Raw genomic sequence first — 21,730 nt, 5'->3', positions numbered from 1 at the left:
ATTAAGGCAATACACAGCCTGTTATTAACACATGGGGACTATGAGATGATATGTTTGTGTGTTGGGGATGTTAGTAGTGAGGTGAACAGGAGTAATAACTGAATTATCATGGCTTTTGTTGAAAAATATAACATGTTCAACAAGAATTTGTTTGCTGAAACAGGTACGTCAGTTGTGAATGTGATTGCAACTGATGCTGACAGCCGAAAGAACGGAGAGTTCCGGTACACAATTCAGTCAGGAGGTCGGGAACACTTTGACATTAGCAACACCAGTGGTTTGATCACAGTCAGCAGCAAGGCTGATTTTGACTTCAATGCCTTTCCTATATACAACATGGTGGTGAGTAATTGAAGAATCATTTTACTTTGTCTGGCTTCTAATATATAATATCCTTGGCTATCACTTGCTAGACACAGATAAACTATCTTTACATTCTTAAACAACTTTATATAAGCTATATGTTGTTCTAGGCCATTCTTCATGTTGATTTGATGATCTGGAAACCCCCTTGTTCTCTGCTGATGGGAACTGTATTTCCCATTGTTGTTGTCAGCCATGTCTGTGTAGCCTCTTCTGTGGCAAGCCCATTCTTGGTGTCAGCTGCTTAAAGTGCTTCTCAGAACCAACTTCATATCACTCACTCATCTTAATTCAGTGAAGATCTGGGCCTACTTGCACAGAACAATCTTTTACAGTCTGTTTGGTTCAAAAGCGGACTGATGAATTGCAATCTAACTCGAAACCTAATGAACATATAATACTCAGTGAAACACTGATCATAATCAAAACACCAGACCAACTCTGTGATTTTTTTTTCAGAATTTATGTCCTAAAAATTCAAAAGTTGTTTAAATTAAAATAATTAAAATATTGACACAGTTCACTATTATTTGCGAAGGAGGAGTGCAAAGAGAGGAACAGGCAGGTGTGCGACAAAGGATGAATCAATAAATTTGTTGGCACTTGCAGGGGCGTAGGAACGGGGGTCTTGGGGGGGCTTAGCCCCCCACTTTTGTCAAGACGAAACCATATCTACCTTACCATAACTACAATTTCATTTTGAATTTCAATACTTTTCATAAATTAGGGCCCCCCGCTCTGAAAACCATTCCTACCATTGTGCTTGTGCTTCTCGTATACCTGACTGTTCCTCTCTTTGCGTTCTTCCCTCGTAACAAATAGTGAACTGTGTCAATAGTTTAATGAGAGTTTGTTAAACAACTTCTGATTGTAACTTACAATGATCTTAGCCTACAATTGCTTTGTGCAAGTGGATGGCGATTGTAGCCGAAAACTTAGATCACGATCTTAAGGATTTACAATAATCGTAGTGCTAACATTGTTCTGTGCAAGTGGGCCCTGGATTAGAACTGGATTTTTAGCAACCAATGCATTTTATAACTGGAACTAACAAGACTGAGTGGTCAGACTCTATGACTTCGTTGATGCATGTCATTGTATCACAACTGCTTGGGATTGTACTCATGATGTCAATCACCAGGTTCTCGGGTCAGATTTGTTTATTCAAAGACTGATGGCATATAGCTGAAATATTGCTGAGTGTGACATTCAACAACAAACATTCACTTCAACAGTTTGACATCCAGTCATACCACCAGCTTTATCTGGATGTTCTGTATTCAGGTGTTTGCTATTGACTCTGGTAGTCCCCCGAGGACAGGATCAACCATCGTCATTGTCAACCTACTAGATGCCAACAACAAGGCTCCCAAGTTCCCACAGCAGTTCTATGTCACCAGCATCTCTGAAGGTAATAAGTGAATCATGTATGTACATGCTGTACCATCATTTGGTAGTGATACTGCAAGGGGATTGGGTATAATGTATCACTAGACGTCTTAATGTGACCACTGACTCATGGCTACTTCCCTTGAAACAGCGGAGTGTAAGAGCAACTGTTATTATACTTTGTCCCTGGTTGAAGCAACTATTAAAGTACTTTGTCCCTGGTTGAAGCAACTATTAGAGTACTTTGTCCCTGGTTGAAGCAACTATTAAAGTACTTTGTCCCTGGTTGAAGCAACTATTAAAGTAGTTTGTCCCTGGTTGAAGCAACTATTAGATACTTTGTCCCTGGTTGAAGCAACTATTAAAGTACTTTGTCCCTGGTTGAAGCAACTATTAGATACTTTGTCCCTGGTTGAAGCAACTATTAAATTACTTTGTCCCTGGTTGAAGCAACTATTAAAGTACTTTGTCCCTGGTTGAAGCAACTATTAAAGTAGTTTGTCCCTGGTTGAAGCAGTTGAAGCAACTATTAAAGTACTTTGTCCCTGGTTGAAGCAACTATTAGATACTTTGTCCCTGGTTGAAGCAACTATTAAATTACTTTGTCCCTGGTTGAAGCAACTATTAAAGTACTTTGTCCCTGGTTGAAGCAACTATTAGATACTTTGTCCCTGGTTGAAGCAACTATTAAAGTACTTTGTCCCTGGTTGAAGCAACTAATAATATACTTTGTGCCTGGTTGCAGCAACTCCAATTGGCAGCATTGTGTTGGATATGACTGCGACAGATGAGGACAGCAACAGCGAGCTGCGCTTCTCCATCCCCAAAAGTACCATGCAGGCCCGCAACAGTGGCGGCAATACCATCCCCGAACAGTTATTTGATTACAAGGTTGGTCTCTAATCACCTGCACTTTCTAAGAATATTTTGAATGCTAAGACTTTAGGTTAGTTTGATTTCCCCATATATGTTTAAAATGTAGTTTAGTTGAAACATGTCATCGGTTCCCAATTGCACAGATCGATGCTCATGCTGTTTATCACTGGATTGTCTGATCCAGACTCGATTATTTACAGCCCACTGCCATATAGCTGGAATATTGCTGAGTGCAGCGTAAAACTAAACTCACTCACTCACTCACTCACTTGTTCATCTCTACTTTCAGTCTGCATTTGCAATAGATCCGATATCAGGACGAATCAGAACCAACAGCACTCTCCGGAGAGATCTTGCAGCTGAGATCACTTTCAACATCCTTGTCCGCGATCTCAATGCTGAAGGGACATTAAGACAGACAGCCTCAAGTAAGGGAGAAATCTTACTTTGTTTGCTCACCTGTCCCAAAGAGCCTAGATGGGCATTTGACACGAGTTTTTAGTAAATATTTTGCCATTTTGTCTGCTCGAAAACGTGAAGGTGAAACATGATATAGTGTTTTAACCAGAATATAATTTAAGTTCTTGTGAAGAAACAAACTTAGAAATGTAAAAACAAATCAAAAGACTGAAACCCCTGGGTACATACTCAGTTCATAGTTCATGATTTGGTAAGGGCTTCCTAATTGGACTACAGGCATCCACCTTTTAAGACTTACAAATGCTCTATAATCATGTTTCATTGATGACTGAATAATGACAATGTTTTGTTTTCTTCCAGCTTCTGTTCTTGTGACAATCCTAGGCACCAACATCTCCACCATCTTCTTCACCCCAGCCAGGTACTACTTCTCTGTGACAGAGGGGAAACAGATCGGCTACGTCATCACCACCGTCGCTGCACGTGACCCTGCCTGTGGAAACTGCCTCCTCAACAACTATGTGGAAGTGGAGAACAGCGATCCCAACAACTACTTGAAAGTAGATCAGAGAACTGGTCAGTACCAATGTCACATAATTCTGTCACGAACTGCCCAACCACCGCCTGTTGTAGTAACCTGTGTTTCTGGGACTGTCTGACTTAGGGATTTGATTGGCTATTAATGTAGCAAGGCGACGCCAAATAGTATTCACTGATTCTTACTGATGTCAGCCTGGAAGGTTCTGCATATGACATGGCAGAGTTATGTCCCTTTCCTATGATGACCACTAGTCCAAGGTTTGATCCACCGTCACCTGTGGATCACCAGAATGGTAAAAAGTTCAGCCCTGTAAACTGACAAGCTGTTTATACCTGAGCTACATCTCGTCACAGCTGACATCATTTATGGGCATCTTCAGTGAATGAGGGATGTGACCCAGTATCTCATGAATATTAATAAACTAAAATCTGACTCAATTGTTAACAATGAAGCCAGGACTGACAGAAATACAACAGTACTCAGCTGTTATCTGTCCATAACTTGTTCGCAATGAAGCCAGGACTGACAGAAATACAACAGTACTCAGCTGTTATCTGTCCATCACTTGTTCGCAATGAAGCCAGGACTGACAGAGATACAACAGTACTCAGCTGTTATCTGTCTATCACTTGTTCGCAATGAAGCCAGGACTGACAGAGATACAACAGTACTCAGCTGTTATCTGTCTATCACTTGTTTGCAATGAAGCCAGGACTGACAGAGATACAACAGTACTCAGCTGTTATCTGTCCATCACTTGTTTGCAATGAAGCCAGGACTGACAGAGATACAACAGTACTCAGCTGTTATCTGTTCTTTGATACTACATGGCATGACAGATTAAACTTAGTAGTTTTTCATAGTGGTATGAAAGGATTGTATGTTCTTCTGAGTGGTACATGTGATTGCTGGTTATAGGCACTGGCCATCCTAGCTGTTGTGGGTGTGATCATCTTCGTAATTTTGTCATCGTGTTGTGAGGTGATCAGTATACAACAGTGACATGTTTGGTAAATTACTTTATTTGGAACTGAATGATCCAGGTCCTGAGTGTAAACATGATTTAGTTCCGAGTAGTAAATGTTCCGGTTCGGAATATATGATTGTGTATTTTTCAGGCCAGGTATCTCTGACAAAAGCTCTTGACTATGATGATGGAGACCGAAGGCTGAATATTGATATCATAGCTCGAGCTAATGACAGCCGGACGGCTCGCACTAGTGTCACAGTGGAAGTACGGGATGATAATGACAACAGTCCACAGTTTGTATTGGTGAGTGTAGGAGACTGAATGCAGTAGCTTAGAAGTATCTTTATTCCTTGTTGAATTGGCTTTTGAAGTAAACATGGTGGTGCAGATGTTCTCATCCCTTTGTTACGCTTGTGGTTCAGCTTTTGTGTTCATCCCAGGCCAATATTCAGCTTGATGCAGTTTGTGTGTGTTTTCACCAACATCTCAGTGTGTGTAACCTTATAATGATATTCACAAATAATTTCTGTCCCAGTAAACAGAGCTAGCATACACCCCTACCTCACACACCATTTTGAACAAACCCCATAAACAGTCTTGGATAAACAAGTTGAGGAAACATACCCAAGGAAACAACCCAGTAAACAGAACCCAGTAAGCTGACCCAAGGAAGCAGACCTGTTTAAGCGGACCTGTATATACTGACACTAGAAAACACACCCGAGGAAGCACACCCCAGTAAACTGACCCGAGGCAGCACACCCCAGTAAACTGACCCTAGGAAACACAACCCAGTAAACTGACCTAAAAAAACACCCCCCAGTAAACTGACCCTAGGAAACACACCCCAGTAAACTGACCCTAGGAAACACACCCCAGTAAACTGACCTTAAAAAAAACACACCCCAGTAAACTGACCTTAGGAAACACACCCCAGTAAACTGACCTTAGGAAACTCACCCCAGTAAACTGACCCTAGGAAACGCACCCCAGTAAACTGACCTGAGGAAACACACCCTAGTAAACTGACCTTAGGAAACACACCCCAGTAAACTGACCCTAGGAAACACACCCCAGTAAACTGACCCTAGGAAACACACCCCAGTAAACTGACCTTAGGAAACACACCCCAATAAACTGACCCTAGAAAACACACCCCAGTAAACTGACCCTTGGAAACTCACTCAGCAAACTGACCTTAGGAAACACACCCCAGTAAACTGACCTTAAGAAACACACACCAGTAAACTGACCCAAGGAAACACACCCCAGTAAACAGACCTTACGAAACACACCCCAGTAAACTGACCTTAGGAAACACACCCCAGTAAATTGGCCCTAGGAAACACACCCCAGTAAACTGACCTTAGGAAACACACCCAAGTAAACTGACCTTAGGAAACTCACCCCAGTAAACTGACCTTAGGAAACACACCCCAGTAAACTGACCCAAGGAAACACACCCCAGTACACTGACCCTAGGAAACACACCCCAGTAAACTGACCTTAGGAAACACACCCCAGTAAACTGACCTTAGGAAGCACACCCCACTAAACTGACCCTACTGAAATCACCCCAGTAAACTGACCTTAGGAAACACACCCCAGTAAACTGACCCAAGGAAACACACCCCAGTACACTGACCCTAGGAAACACACCCCACTAAACTGACCTTAGGAAACACACCCCAGTTAACTGACCTTAGGAAACACACCCCAGTTAACTGACACTAGGAAACACACCCCTGTAAACTGACCTTTGGAAACGCACCCCAGTAAACTGACCCTAGGAAACACACCCCAGTAAACTGACCTTAGGAAACACACCCCAGTAAACTGAACCTAGGAAACACACCCAAGTAAACTGACCTGAGGAAACACCCCCCAGTAAACTGATCTAGGAAACACACCCCAGTAAACTGACCTTAGGAAACACACCTCAGTAAACTGACCTTAGGAAACACACCTCAGTAAACTGACCTTAGGAAACACACCCCAGTAAACTGAACCTAGGAAACTCACCCCAGTAAACTGACCCTAGGAAACACACCCCTGCAAACAGACCGAGGAAGCACACCCCAGTAAACTGACCTTAGGAAACAGATCCAAGAAAAAGACCCTAGTTTGAAATCTATATGCAGTCAGTGATAGAATGAGATGATGGGTCGCCAACCTGCTAATCCAATATGTCCTTCTCTTTACTGCAGCCCAGCTATGACTTCAGCGTGTCTGAGTCAGCTCGGTACCCATTCAGTGTCGGGTATGTGAAAGCAATAGACAAGGACAGTGGCAGCTTTGGACTTGTTGTGTACTCACTGTCAGGACAGGGAGCGGAAGACTTCGAGATCTATGATACTGTAAGCACATGAAACCTTATACTGTAACCAGTTTGTTTCTCATTTTCATGCATCTCTCATAGATGTTCATGTGTGTTTTTGATTCAAAATATTTGTAACAATTTATTTCAGAAATAAAACATGATTGATGTTATTGAGCTAATTACCAACTAATCAAATGAATTCTATCCGTTCTTGAGTAATTTGCAACGTAAAAAGTGAAAGGTCAAGGCCAGAGCTCAGTTTATGTAAACTATGGATATCTCTTTGTTAATTCTGAGGCATTGTTTTATCTACAGTCATAAAACTGTATCTTTACAAAATTCACTGCAAAATGTCGACGGTTAGGGTTATATACAAAGTTATTGTGAAACATGAAACATCATTAATTGCCAGTTACTGGTGCAATAATGAGATGTGGATATATATGCTGGATCTGAAGAAGTTGTCTTCATTCATTTCAACATCTGGAAGGGTGAACAACATTAATACTTTCATAGCTTTAGGGAGTTGGTGGTGCAGGGGCAAATAGTGTTTTAGGAAGTCTGTGCTGACACCTCCAGTTAGGTGCAGTCTCTCACTATGATTTTTTACTGTCTCTGTCCATAGGGTTTGATCTTGGTGAGTCGAACAGCCGACCTAGACTTTGAGACAACTCGTGTTTACAACCTTCTGATCACTGCCTCAGACAATCCTACCAATCAAACATCAACGGTCAGGAAGCAGACATCCGTTACGGTGAGTCTTATTCTCTGGTATTTTATGTACCATTTAATTAGATTAACTCCTGTTATCTGCTGTTTGTCAATTATAATTATACTTACAGAAAATCTTAAGAGATATGTTTCTTTCATTTTGAATGTCTTTAGTGGCATTTTGAGTTGAAGAGAGGGTTGAGTTATGGATATTAACCTCTGTATTCTCTCAATCTGTTGGTTAGGTGCAGCTGCCTGTTGCTGTGTCATGCACATGTCAACAGCTGAGTAGGATGTGGTGGTAAAGCTAGCTATATATCTGTATACATGTCCTCTGTGCTATGTTAACATGTTCTACCCACTGTCTGATCAGTTCTTGACATAGACTTACTCCTTTTGTAGCGCCTTGAGCGAGCATTGAATGCACGGATATAGGCACGGTTACAAATACCCACTATTATTATTATTATTATTATTATTAAGATGCCCGAAATGAAATGTCATATTGAAGTGAATCAACCATGTCTACAGTATGTTTCGAGGGTTAATGTCTGTAAGATGTATTACTTCTGAGGTATTATGTTTGTTTCTCATCATATTACTTGGGACTATTTAAAATAGTGAATTGTATTGGTAATAGAATCACAGAAGGGACAGCAGAATGTAATCATAATCTGGTCACTAATAGCCAAACTTTTTTGTTTCTTTATTTCATGAATGTAGATAAACTAGAAGTACTATTTTTGTTATTCTTTGCCTTGGAATAAAGATAAATGCCATCAAGCAATATTTATTCTTTCAAGCTTGCAATGCTATATGTAATGGCATCATTGTCCTTCAGCTGACCATCACTGTTTTGGATGTGAATGACAATGTTCCCAAGTTCAGCGCCATCTACCCATTCTATGTCGTGGAGAATTACAACATAGGGCAGAGTGTTGGGCGTATCATAGCAACGGATGGGGATATCGGAATCAATGGAGACATAGTTTATTCTATGAATGATCGTAAGTGGACATACACAAGATATGCAGAGAAAGCTTTTTAATCCACACTTGACAAAATATAATAATAACCTACTTAAACGATGTACATTGCTGTAGAAGTGCAATAATCTTGAAATGGACGCAAAACACACTTCCACCTCACCCCACCTCACCTTATTCAGCATTTCCTTTCCAGCCAGGAACCTGTTCCGTATCACTAACACAGGGTACATCTTGACTCAGAGTTCCCTGCGCAACCAATCTGCCTTCAGCCCCTTCAATGTGACCGTCCGAGCAGAGGACAGGGGCTCCCCATCCCTGTTTAATGAGACACAGGTGATCATCAACGTCCGAAGTGGACAGCTGGACGATGGCCGTCCTCAGTGGAGCATTCCTCGTCTCGGAGATCCCTACTATATAGATGAGGTATGTAGGCTGTATGTAGTCATGTAGCATGTATGTAGGATTTATGTAGCATGCATGTAGGATTATGTAGTTGTAACAGTATGTAATGTATGTGTAGCATGTATGTAGTCTTTATCTTTATACAATCTGTATGTAGTCTGTACATGGTCTGTATGTAGTCTGTACATGGTGTGTATGTAGTCTGTACATGGTGTGTATGTAGTCTGTACATGGTCTGTATGTAGTCTGTACATGGTCTGTATGTAGTCTGTATATGGTCTGTATGTAGTCTGTGCATAGTTTGTTTGTAGTCTGTACATGGTCTGTATGTAGTCTGTACATGGTCTGTATGTAGTCTGTACATGGTGTGTATGTAGTCTGTACATGGTCTGTATGTAGTATGTACATAGTCTGTATGTAGTCTGTTTGTAGTCAGTATATAGTAGTAAAGGTATGGTACTGAAAAATGAAAAATGTGAAATTTTTGTGATAGATATATAATCTGACCATGGATAACTAGCATGAATCTGTTGAGGGTTTTACAGTTTTGATACTACTATCTTCCTCAGGGTACACCAGCAGAGCAGTTAGTTCTGGTTGCTCAAGCAGCTGCACGTTCCGTCGGCCCAGAGGTCATCTACAGCCTGAATTCTGCCAGTCCAGACTATGAAAAGTTCAAGATTAACAGCACCACCGGAAGACTTACGACTAATGGGGTTTTCGACAGAGAGGATAAGGCTATAATTCAGGTAGGAGATGATGGCTATTTGAAATGCACAGTACAAAGGCAAGCTAAATTACACATGTCCATTTCTGTTCATTGAACAATGATCTATCTTTTGGTGTGGCTGATACATGGTACCAAGAAGTGCAGCCTATCTCTGTACAAAATACCAGTTTGAATTAAAACAATCAAATTTATGTTATAATAGGTGTGTAACTGATAAAATGGCTCTGTAACAATGAATTGACTTCACTGGTAACAGGACAAAAAGAGGAACAAAGGGGATTTAGTGCCAACTTTTACACTATTGCATGTAACAAATCAATTTAACAACTTGAACATTGAGAAAAATAATGATTTAATCCATATTTGCATACCTTGTGCACCTGGTTTGGAATCTTTGATGCATCCAGTTAACATGGGCTGGTTGAAAGCAAAACATAAATTCATTTATGAAGCTCACCATTCATGTATTTCATTTGCCATGTCATTCTTTGGGTTCAGTAGGAAAAAACCTTTTTAAATTGCATGGTGTTTAGCTTTTGGTAATGACCAGAGACTTCATATTATGCACATTATCTGTGATCACATGGAAGGTTAATAGGTACTTTATATTTGTATATCTTCTCAGAAAATCCCATCTTTTCAGAAAATCTTACAATCTATAACTTAACGTTCCAAACATTTTACCCTTGTTCTAGCATAACCTTTGCTTTGTAAATATTTGTAAATATGTAGCTCTTTGAGCATGCCTTATGTGTGGAATCAGTGCATTATGAATACACATATTATTATTATTATTTATCTTCATATTTCTCTCATCCAGCGCCTGTGATCAGGCAGGTGGGGTCTATGGTGCTGGTCGGTGAACACATAAACTGAAAAAGTGAAAAGTTGAGATGTTTTCCAATGGGGCACACTGTCTAAAGCCCTCTCTTCTCATCTGTCCTTAGATCATCCTGGTTGCCACAGACAAGGCCAACACAACGTTGCAGAGCTTCCGGGCACTCACCATCTATGTCAGAGATAAAGACGACAATGTGCCAGAATTTGGTAAATGTCCAGGCCTCTCGGTGAGTAGAAATGCGGGAGCTCCTGTCCATTGATGTGTTATTTCATCATCCAGCTTGCAGATGAATTTGCTTTGGACCAGTCCCCTGTCTCAACAAGAGAATAATATTAGGACATTATGTAGGTGACCGGTGGTGACTGTTGTGTGGCATTGTAACATGTTTTCTGGCAGTCTTCGCTGGCTTTTCTGGCTGGCGGGATTATTTGTCTGTTGCAATTCATGCTGAATATTGTCTCAATGGTTTAAGCTGGTCTCATGAACACATTTCTGCACTTACCTGTAATTAAATTGGTTTCGCACATTTAAAATGGGTGCATAAATTTGGCACCGTCTGTGAACAAAGGACTGTGAATCTGTATAATGTTTAACATCACTTTGCTAAGGTATTAGAAATATATCAGGGCATGTCAGTTTGATGTGCAAGCCAAGTGAAAACTCACGCAGGTCTCAGGCACGTACCATTCTGGGGAAGTCACTCAAGCATCAGTATGGTGCTGACAAGTATGAAAATATGAAGGAACGGGATTCGAACCCACAATCATATTTTCTGGCTTGACCAAGGTACACAACTCTGCACAGCAATTACAAGGTTGACTGTGCCATCCATGCTGCCCTGCTAGTGTGGCTTTGAAAGGAAGCATGCGCAATGCACTGAAGGCAGGCATTTTAAGTTTAGATATGAACTGAATTGCTGGAAGAAAACATGGTAAATAAACTTGAAGTTCTAGCCTTGAATGTTGATTTGTTCTTCCAGCTTGAGGTTCCCCAGAGGGTGACGATCAGTGAGGACGCACCTGTAGGGACCTCCGTGTACAGGGTCCAAGCATGTGATCTGGATGAGATCATCAATGGTGTGACCTATGAATTAGAGACAAGTATCTCATTGTGTAAGTACCATTAATTTTCAGTAATTATAATAATCAGCACCTCGGTGTCAAACTGTTCATAGTCAAGGTTCTTGAGAAGATTCCACCTTCAAGGCAAGTCCTGGAGACCTTGAATGTCTCAGGTATCATGTACGTCATTGACCAAGATAGCCCCTTTAGTCACAGTAGTGAGACAGTCAACATGCCTACCAAAGAAAACTAGCACACAGCAACTTAACTATGGAATATATACACACTGTAAATGGAAAAAGACACCCAGATCTCTATGATGTTGGTTGCCTTATCCATTGAAGATATGGTGGGTTATCATTGGGAAATGCCATTAGCAGTATTTCTGATGTGAAGCCATTGATGCATGCATCGATTAGAATCACTTCGTTTAACAAAATCAAATGTCAGTGTTTCAAAGAAAAGCAGATGATTTGTTTGAAAAATTTCTATGGCAAATTATGCTGCCAGGTATTTATTACGGGTACATTTAGGGCTAAAATCATTCCAAAATCCCTGCCCAGGTCTTGACTGTTCTGACCCCTCATATCCCTCAGTAGCACTGTACCTAACATAATAGCAAGTTGGAATTTCAGCAGATTGTACTTCGAAGTGAAGAAATAGTCCATTATATGAAGACTGTTGTTGCCCACAGTCTACAGAAAGAATATATTGGTTGTTGCATTAAAGTTCTGATCTCTCTTGCAGGTCAAACAGAGTCTATTGGTAGCTTCACCGTTGATAGCGAGGGTGTCATTTTCACTGCCAAGTCTCTTGACAGGGAGTCAAAAGCCACCCATCTTGTGTGTGTCAGAGCGAAGGTGGCACAGAAGAGGAAGCGGCGGCAAGCAGACGTCTACCCTGTTAATCTGATGACGGATACGTCTCATGTTGCATACGTGGTTATCTCACTTAGTGATGTCAATGATAACAGTGCCATATTTCAGCAGAAGTTGCTGTATGAAGGTAACAGCGTGTTTTTTTCTGTTGGCGAGTTGGGTTAGAAAGTTTGTAAAATGTGTTTATTAACATAACACAGCAGTTTAATGTAACATATGGGGTTTTATTACCTACGAGGGCGAAAATATTGGGGTTCATATTTTTCATACGATGCCCTCGGGCAAAATATCCCTATGCTATGATCTCACGTCACAATGCAATGCTTGCCTCCGCTCGGGAAATACCAACATTAAGGCGCTCGTGTCGTAAACATAGTATGACATGGGCACTCATATAATATCCTCTATATATTCCATGTTGTACTAGAATGAAACTGACCATATGACCATGTTCCAGTTGTGCCCTCGGTACCCATAGAGAGGACTGTGGTCCGAGTGGAGGCCACGGATCCTGACAGCAATCTGTACAATCGAGTCCGATACAGCATAACAGGCATTGTGTACAGCGAGCCTGGGTACCCCAGCTACCCCCTGCCTGGTTCCTTCATTGTCAACCCCGACACTGGCACTGTCAGCACCAACTACCCCTCCTACAGTGACTTCCGCCTCCCTGGCAGCTTCTTCGAGGTGATGCTGCAGGCGGAGGATGTGAACAAACCCATCTTGAAGGACACCATGAAACTATATGTGAGTCCCATCAATAAGGCATGTCATGTACAAATACAACTCCCAAATAGTTTCTTGACATGCAGTTGCCATGCAGCTAAGTAAATACCAACACAAAATAAGTTGCATGTACTTTTGTAGATATGTGTCTGCATTAATGGTTCCTAAACACATTTGTGTGTTAGTAAGATATGCCAGGCAGGATGATGGGTAATTAAAATATTCTGTGAAAAACAAAATATAGAAAAGAAGAAATTCCACATCACTATTCAAGATTTCTTGGTACACTTTGATGATTTTACGATATATTGAAGATGCAGTAATAGCTGATCAATGAGTAATTATTTTGATGAAGTGTATCAACAACCTGATGAAAGAGTAAGGCTATACTGGGGTACTCCTAAATGTTGTGTTCCTCAAATAATAAAGAAGTTGACATCCATAAGACCATCTTCCTTATGTGTATCACATCTAAATGATATTCAAAGACCTGTATCGTTGAGCATTAGTCTATGCTCTCTGTTTCAGATTTACATCTTTGAGCCAGCCCAGACAATCCGCGTTGTGATTAATGAACCGCCAAATGATGCCCGGAATAAAGTGAATGACCTTCTCATGTACGTCTGCTCAACTCAGAATGATAGCAGGAAACCGTAACTAGAACATATACACATTATGGCTCAATGCCATCCTGTGGAGTGTTTAGTCTGTCTCATAATCATTGAACCATATTATTTTCTGTCCGCCCAGCCCTTACTGTATGCTACAGCCCTAAGTCTTGATTTTCCATGGTGTTGTAATGTAATGTCAAATAATTATTACTCCCCAGAAGTTTCTGAAGTAATGCTGTTACTTCCCATCATGCATTGCGACTTCAGTAGTCAAATGGTTTCAGACCGCTCATCATGATACGATGTATACATTTGTAACCTCTCAATAACAATAGAATAAGTGGGATTCCGGTCCAGGTTACCACACACGTAAATGACCCCTACATGTGTAGCCCAATTCAGATGGTAATAATCCCTAAATCTCGTGTTCCTGGAGCTCCTTTTCACCTTAAAGAGAGTTGTTTGTTTCTGTCCGAATTAGACATTTTCAGAGACTAAACCATAGTCTGTAGGGAGTATTGTATCATTATATATTTGTTTTTAGAGCGCTGAATGGAGTGAGCAGTGACAATTATTTCAAGGTCCAGCAGATATCCTACCACAGAGGAGACGCAGATAGAGAGTCCGCAAAGTAAGATTGACATGACTGACATGACTGAACTGCTTGGAGGAGTGAGTGAGTGAGTGAGTGAGTGAGAAGTTGTAAAACATTTCTTCCAGTTTGATCACAGTGAGTGAGAAGTGTAAAACAAGTTTGATCACCGTGTCTAAAGGAGGGTCTGGTCACAGATGTTTACTCGCAGGTGTTGACAAACAAACATTTATTAACCGATTGATTTGAACCTTTGATCAGCACATCCTGCAACTGATATTGGATACAATTGACTGTTTAGTCACCCATGCTCCCACTATAAGTTATCCATGCCTAGAGGCTTACAACGTCAATGTGTGATGTTTAAGTGATGTTTTGCTGTTTTTCTAATGATTGTTTCTTTGTATTTTCTAGAACGGATGTATGTTTTGTCATGGTATCAAAGGACAATGTGCAGAGCGTGAGGGAAGGGGCAAATGGCTTGGACAACAGCAACTATCAGAAAATCCTACAGAAATATGGCGCTGGTAGCCCAGGGGTGAGTCTCAGTGTGGAAACATGACAGGGTTATGAAGAGTGTTGGAACATTGCACAGAGGTGTGGAGAGTGTTGGAACACTGCACAGAGGTGTGGAGAGTGTTGGGACACTGCACAGAGGTGTGGAGAGTGTTGGGACACTGCACAGAGGTGTGGAGAGTGTTGGGACACTGCACAGAGGTGTGGAGAGTGTTGGAACACTGCACAGAGGTGTGGAGAGTGTTGGAACACTGCACAGAGGTGTGGAGAGTGTTGGGACATTTCAAGGAGTTGTGGAAAGGGGTTCTGGTGAGAGTGAGTGTGAGAGTGTGGTCATTATGAAGATTTGTAACTGATGTATAGGTACATGAGATATTGTTTTACAAATAGTATTCTAGACTGCATGGAAGTGATGTGTGGGTACATAAGATGTTGTTGTACAAGTAGTATTCTTCACTGCATGAAAGTGATGAATCATTTGTGGGTGTTTGATGGGTTTTGTGTTTTTGACAGTCATGCTATAAGACGCGGTCATCCAAGGACAGGATCAGCTGGGAGCCCTTGTGGTGGACACTGGTCGCCTTGGCCATCTTCATTTTCATCTGCTGTTGCATCCTCATTGGCGCCATCTGCATCCTCTATAAAAAGTAGGTCCAGATGCCCTTCAGGGAACCCAACTAGTCCTTCTGCCTATCCTGTGTTTACATATGTATTTAATACACCAGGAGTGAGTACGGTTTTGTGTTGTTTGTACAATATTCCAGCTGTTGTCTAACAATACCACACCCATATTGGGGTGGGAAAACATAGAAATTTGCTTCACACATTTTACTGATGTGGAGAATCGAACCCGGGTCTTCAGAGTGACAAGTATATTCTTGAACCTCCAAGACAACACACGCAAACCGTATGCTTGTGGAGCAAGTCCCTTTGACTGCCACTGTTACCCATCTGTGTACTATTTATGCCTTACCGTTATAGACTTTTAACCTCATATGGTTACATATGTTCCTGATTATTAATTAGTTGATTCGTTTTTCAGTCATAAAGATTTCATGGATTCACAAGAAACACGTAAGTAGTGGCATACTTAATACATTGCAGTCAAGCTGTAAAGATATTTTGTTATTCAAAATACAACTAAAGTCTTTCCATGGAAGTTTTTCTTACATGACCATTAAAAATACATACTTCCCTGTGCTGATGAAGATGATATGTTCAGGATATGGGTTGAGTTAGTGAGGGAGTTGAAGTTACACTTTGCATCAGCAGGTTTTCAGCGCTAATGGATGTGACACATTGACATCTTAAAAAAGAAAATAATTCAATAGTTGAAATTAATGCTTTTGTTAATTAATTGTTGTTCAACTGTGGTTTTGCAGGAGAGTGTTGACATTTGATATTGTTCAATTTATGAGAGGCCATTCTCAGATACCGTTACCAATTTGGAAAATATATGTATCTGTAGGATAACACTGATAATGACCAGTATGTGTAGTATAGAATGAACCAATGAGACAGTGGGAATGACCCAACAATGTCTTTTGTTTCAGGAATGGACCCTATGTAAATATGTCTCAAGGAGTGCTACACATCAATATTCCACAAGAACTGCCTGATGGCCAATGATTCTGGAAGGAAACTGCATTGGCTAAGAGTTTAGGAAATACAACAGTCATATTAACCAGCTACACTGTTTATTATATATATTTGAAGGTCAATACAACCAAAGTGATACAAAGGACTTGGTAATCATATCAGGAGTGACATTACTGGAGTTGTAACATGCTGTTCTTGTAGACATTCAGTGGCTATATTGTCACAACAGGAAAACATGAACATTCTTCCAGAGGCATGCAAACTTGTGTAAGGCAGCCTTTGCCTGGTGTGATATGTATAGCAATGGCAGTCATGTATATGATAGCATTTAAAAGAAATAACAGAAAGATCCAGACATTGTAACAAGTCTATTTGACAGTTACTTTGTTATCATCAATAAGATCTTGAATAACTCGGCAATAGTAACTGTAATTGACTCCTCCTTCAATCACCACCTGGCCAGGTGCCAAACCTGATTAGGAAGTATCGATAGTCCTTTATGAAAACAATGTATAATGTTGTGAAAGAAAACTAAAGTTTTGAGTCTGTATATGCACTTAGAGAAAACCGATATGATGTTGTGGAAATATGGGTAATTATCATGTAATCTGTGTAATTTGAGCTGCCTTTAGGCCTGGTTGTACAGCGGTGTAGTCTTGAGCTGGAGCGAGATCTGAGTGCTCATTAACCAACATATCTTGTATATATACTATATTTACATATTGTACATAAAATGAAATAATGTCACCTATATCTGGGACTGAATCCATTATTGACTGTTTTTTATTTGTTTGGTTGAAATATTATTGAATAAAGTTGAAAAATATCCTACGTGCAAAGTGCATTGAAACATCTTTGTTGAAAAAATATCATCATATTCAGTTGAAGCACCAAAACAATCATGGTCACATCTACAGCTGAATAATGGACTCGTTCAAAATGTGTATTGTAAACATTTGCACAAGATTTTTATATACATATGTGATATTTTTGTAAAGAAAAATAAAATAAAATGAAACAACATAAGTGCTGACATTTCTTATCATTTATTGGTTTACAGGGCTTACATGTCCTGGTGTGGGAAGGTCTGAAGTGAGTCAGGCTAACACCAATATTTATGACACTCTGAGACTATGTATGTTTGTTAGCAAACATCAGCTGGGACACAATCTGCTTATCTGTGACAGAGGAGACAGTATACCCCACTCAGACATAGCATACTCACTCCCAGCCGATCAGTCCTTGGTTTATGTCCTGAATGCCAAGTGCCAGGCTGGGGAACATCTGTTTACATCTTTAGGTATAGCATGACCAGGGGATCAAACCTCTTACCTCCTCTCCAGGGAAATACACTATCCACTACACCATGGTGGCAGTACCAGCTGTGGAGGAGTGAGGGTGTTGTGGGACTACCATTAGAATTTGGCACCACAAACTTTACAAATTGCATCACAATACCTGATGATGAAATTTGTGGAACTTTGATACCAAATACCTCAGTGTCAGGGATCAGGAAGTCAAAGTCCAATGAGTTATACAGAGACATAATATGGTTAAAAGAACGATATTTTAACCTATCAGAATCCTGTCCATTCATCTTCAGTATGTTCGGTGTGTGATGCAGAAGAACTTGGTCAATGAGCTGCTGCCCAGTAAGCAGGGCCTCCACACAGAGGGGTGTGGACCTACTAGATGGTTATCAGGTTAAGCTGACTTGTGTCTGGCAAGCAGGACATGATTGACGTTAAAACATAGGATTTTGAAATAGAAATTCGGCTCAATTCGCATCATAAATATTTACTAGATCATGTCGACATGAGGGTTCTGTGTGTGGACAGTGACAGATGGTGGTTTAGCCAGCTGATGCAAGTTGAACTCTACATCTGCCCGAAGTGTTTTGTATGGAATCCAAGAAGACATTCGCGTTGTCGCCCTTACAAAAACAAAAAAAAGTGGCAAAATTAACCAAAGTGCGACAATGCCACAACGGGACATTTTGTCCATTTTTGGCTATGTCGCATTGTCGCGCTTTGAATGATGTTTATTGATTCCATAGTTTTGTCTTGTCCCGATGCTGCTAGCTCGACTTGCAAGCAGCGTGATACACGTGTGTGGTGCCCTAAACCCTACAATGGTCTTAAGTGCACAGTAATCATAAATAAACATGTGTGTGCACTGAAGACCATTGTAGGTTTCAGGGCACAACACACGTGGACTACAGCGCCATACACGTGGTGGTGAAAGGGGTTTGTAACCCAGATAGTAAATATTCCCCGACCAGCCTTACCTCACTGATCGACCACAACCTTGAGAGTTTTGACTTATAGCGGCGAGACAACAATACTGACTACCAATAACAGTATTTGCCATTGTGTCAAGTACCTTTGATGTACAATAGGTCAGAAATGAATGGGTGTGGTGGTCCTATGAAGATTTAAGATTCCGGGAGAGAGGTTTATATATATGTCAGTAGCTTTTTGGTATCAGTATATCTGGTATGATTAAAAACTTGAGACATTACAACTTTAATTGAAACTACATTTTTGAGTGACATCTACTGAATGTATCCACCTATGCCGCAAAACATGATATTTAAAGTATTGACGATATTAGGCGCTACTACCTCAAACTGCATACTTGTGAAGTCTATTTCAGTTCATTCCAAACATGTTACTTTACAGAACATTCAAACTATGGATGTAAACATACAGCTAATATACTTTCCATGACCTCAGTCGGTTCACAAAAAAGAAAATTCGACCTTGGCGCAGTTCAAAACATGAAATCAAAGGACAGAATGTTTCAACAGAGACATTGTCGTTATAACACAAGAAATACACGGCGCCTCAAAGCCCCATTTCGTGACAAATGAAGTACAACCTACGCTGACAAATAACACAACAAAATGAACCAGGTCAGCTATGTACACTAGCATACATATATGAACTGTATCGTCCATAGTTGTAGAAACGTTACTTGATCACACAGCTGATTTCAGCTTCCATGGAAACTGATGGGTGGAAATCGTGCTATTGCCTTAAAAATCACAACACATCTTACATTAGGTATGAACTAACTGTCGGTATGCGTGTGAGACATAAATGGTATATTTCTTATCGCTTACACTTTTTGTGCTTATCCATTATTTGTGAAGTTTTTCGTCCAGGCCACATTCAGCTATATTCCAGCGGCGGCCGGGAAATACGCTCTGGAGAAGACAACCCGGTGTACCACAATCAGCCATGTCTCCAAGAATGACAACCCGATTCAGCTGGCCGTGTTCCTTGACCAGCCTGGGGTGCCTGTTTCGACACTAAGGGTAGAATGTGCATGAGTGCGAAAACCTGAATCTATGTACGATTCTAGCTTATCAAGGATCCTGCCTTGACCATGGCTAGCTATCTGTGTCATTGCACTCCAATAACATGTTCGACTCTCATGGTTTGCTTGCTCCAAACCAGAGTAGGTTGTATCTATAATTTCCTGTCAACAGCGTAAAACGCCACCCTCTCACTCTGAATACAGACAATTTGCAAATATTTACCACTAAAGTAAAACGAATTTTGTATTTTGTAACTATAAAAACTTAACTTTTCGTGAATTTGATTTTATTCATTTGCAATTTTCAAAGTAGAATATATGTATTATATCCCATAATTATGCATTATCTTCGAGCCATTTCACAGCTCTGTTATGACTTCTCTGGCATTGCGGAGGGCTTCCTCTGAACCACCCAGGAAAACATTTAACTAGACTGCCTGTTTGTGACAAGAACATACACAGATATTTATGACAGGTAAACATAGCATACCAGATTGTAGCAGAGAAGCATAACACCATATACACCCATTTCGCTATTGGCCAGTATTTATGACTTTCCAGACAGCTGCCGAATCGAACGGACAAAATATTAACACCAGGAATTGTTGCGTCCTGTATTCAGTCAAGTCAAAATAAGGACGTGTGAAAACTGACCAGTGAGGATTAGGGTAATATGTGTGAGATTACGGACTACAGGCGCTATTGGGGTGGTTGGGTGTGAGTGAGAAGGGCAGAGGGTACAGATTATAGGAGATATAGGGGTGGATGGGTGTGAATGAGATTGGGAGAGAATACGGACTACCTGAGATATAGGGGTGGATGGGTGTGAGAGAGATTGGTAGGGAGTAGAGACTACCTGAGATATAGGGGTGGATGGGTGTGAGAGAGATGGGTAGAGGGTACGAACTACCTGAGATATAGGGGTGGTTGAGTGAGAGAGATGGGTAGAGGGTACGGACTATAGGAGAGATAGGGGTGGTTGGCTGTGAGTGAGATTGGTAGAGGGTAGAGACAACTACCTAAGATATAGGGGTGGATGGGTGTGAGAGTTTGGTAGAGAATACGGACTATAGGAGATATAGGGTGATTGGGTGTGAGAGAGTTTGGTGAGAATACGGACTACAGGAGATATAGGGGTGGATGGGTGTGAGAGAGTTTGGTAGAGAATACGGACTACAGGAGATATAGCGGTGGTTGAGTGTGAGAGAGATTGGTAGAGAATACGGACTACAGGAGATATAGGGTGGTTGGGTGTGAGAGAGAGATTGGTAGAGAATACGGACTACAGGAGATATAGGGGTGGTTGGGTGTGAGAGAGAGTTTGGTAGAGTACGGACTACAGGAGAGATATAGGGTGGATGGGTGTGAGAGAGATTGGTAGAGGAATAATGGACTACAGGAGATATAGGGTGGTTGGGTGTGAGAGATGGGTAGAGAATACGGACTACAGGAGATATAGGGGTGGATGTGTGTGAGAGAGATTGGTAGAGGGTACGGACCTACAGGAGATATAGGGTGGTTGGGTGTGAGAGAGATGGGTAGAGGGGTACGGACTATAGGAGAGATAGGGGTGGATGGCTGTGAGAGAGATGGGTAGAGAGTAGAGACTACCTGAGATATAGGGTGGATGGGTGTGAGAGAGATGGGTAGAGGGTACAGACTACCTAGAGATAGGGTGGTTGGGTGTGAGAGATAGGTAGAGAATACGGACTACAGGAGATATAGGGGTAGTTGGGTGTGAAAGGGATGGGTAGAGGGTACGGACTACCTGAGATATAGGGGTGGTTGGGTGTGAGAGAGATTGGTAGAGAATACGGACTATAGGAGAGATAGGGGTGGATGGGTGTGAGAGAGATATGGGTAGAGGGTACAGA

General features: G+C 41.1%; 1 protein-coding gene across 1 annotated transcript in view; it reads left to right on the top strand.

Annotated features, from left to right (window-relative positions):
* LOC124259634 (cadherin-23-like) overlaps window positions 1-17,561 on the top strand; it is a 34,410-nt gene extending 16,849 nt beyond the window's left edge. Inside the window, exons 13-33 of the mRNA XM_046693805.1 lie at window positions 164-342; window positions 1,648-1,774; window positions 2,498-2,643; window positions 2,918-3,056; window positions 3,409-3,624; window positions 4,708-4,862; window positions 6,767-6,916; window positions 7,505-7,633; window positions 8,432-8,597; window positions 8,773-9,002; window positions 9,551-9,730; window positions 10,659-10,778; window positions 11,532-11,664; window positions 12,361-12,618; window positions 12,949-13,238; window positions 13,746-13,834; window positions 14,373-14,459; window positions 14,835-14,958; window positions 15,450-15,583; window positions 15,979-16,010; window positions 16,490-17,561. Coding sequence (XP_046549761.1) covers window positions 164-342; window positions 1,648-1,774; window positions 2,498-2,643; window positions 2,918-3,056; window positions 3,409-3,624; window positions 4,708-4,862; window positions 6,767-6,916; window positions 7,505-7,633; window positions 8,432-8,597; window positions 8,773-9,002; window positions 9,551-9,730; window positions 10,659-10,778; window positions 11,532-11,664; window positions 12,361-12,618; window positions 12,949-13,238; window positions 13,746-13,834; window positions 14,373-14,459; window positions 14,835-14,958; window positions 15,450-15,583; window positions 15,979-16,010; window positions 16,490-16,506 — 3,101 coding nt within the window. The 3' untranslated portion in view covers window positions 16,507-17,561. The remainder of the gene's footprint in view (window positions 1-163; window positions 343-1,647; window positions 1,775-2,497; window positions 2,644-2,917; window positions 3,057-3,408; window positions 3,625-4,707; window positions 4,863-6,766; window positions 6,917-7,504; window positions 7,634-8,431; window positions 8,598-8,772; window positions 9,003-9,550; window positions 9,731-10,658; window positions 10,779-11,531; window positions 11,665-12,360; window positions 12,619-12,948; window positions 13,239-13,745; window positions 13,835-14,372; window positions 14,460-14,834; window positions 14,959-15,449; window positions 15,584-15,978; window positions 16,011-16,489) is intronic.
* Window positions 17,562-21,730: the final 4,169 nt, after the last annotated feature.

This window comes from Haliotis rubra, unplaced genomic scaffold, assembly GCF_003918875.1.
Source record: "Haliotis rubra isolate DU_JTF1 unplaced genomic scaffold, ASM391887v1 Scf730, whole genome shotgun sequence".
NCBI lineage: Eukaryota > Metazoa > Mollusca > Gastropoda > Lepetellida > Haliotidae > Haliotis > Haliotis rubra.
The sequence above is the reverse complement of the archived record's forward strand: the minus strand, read 5'-3'. Positions and strand labels throughout refer to the sequence as shown.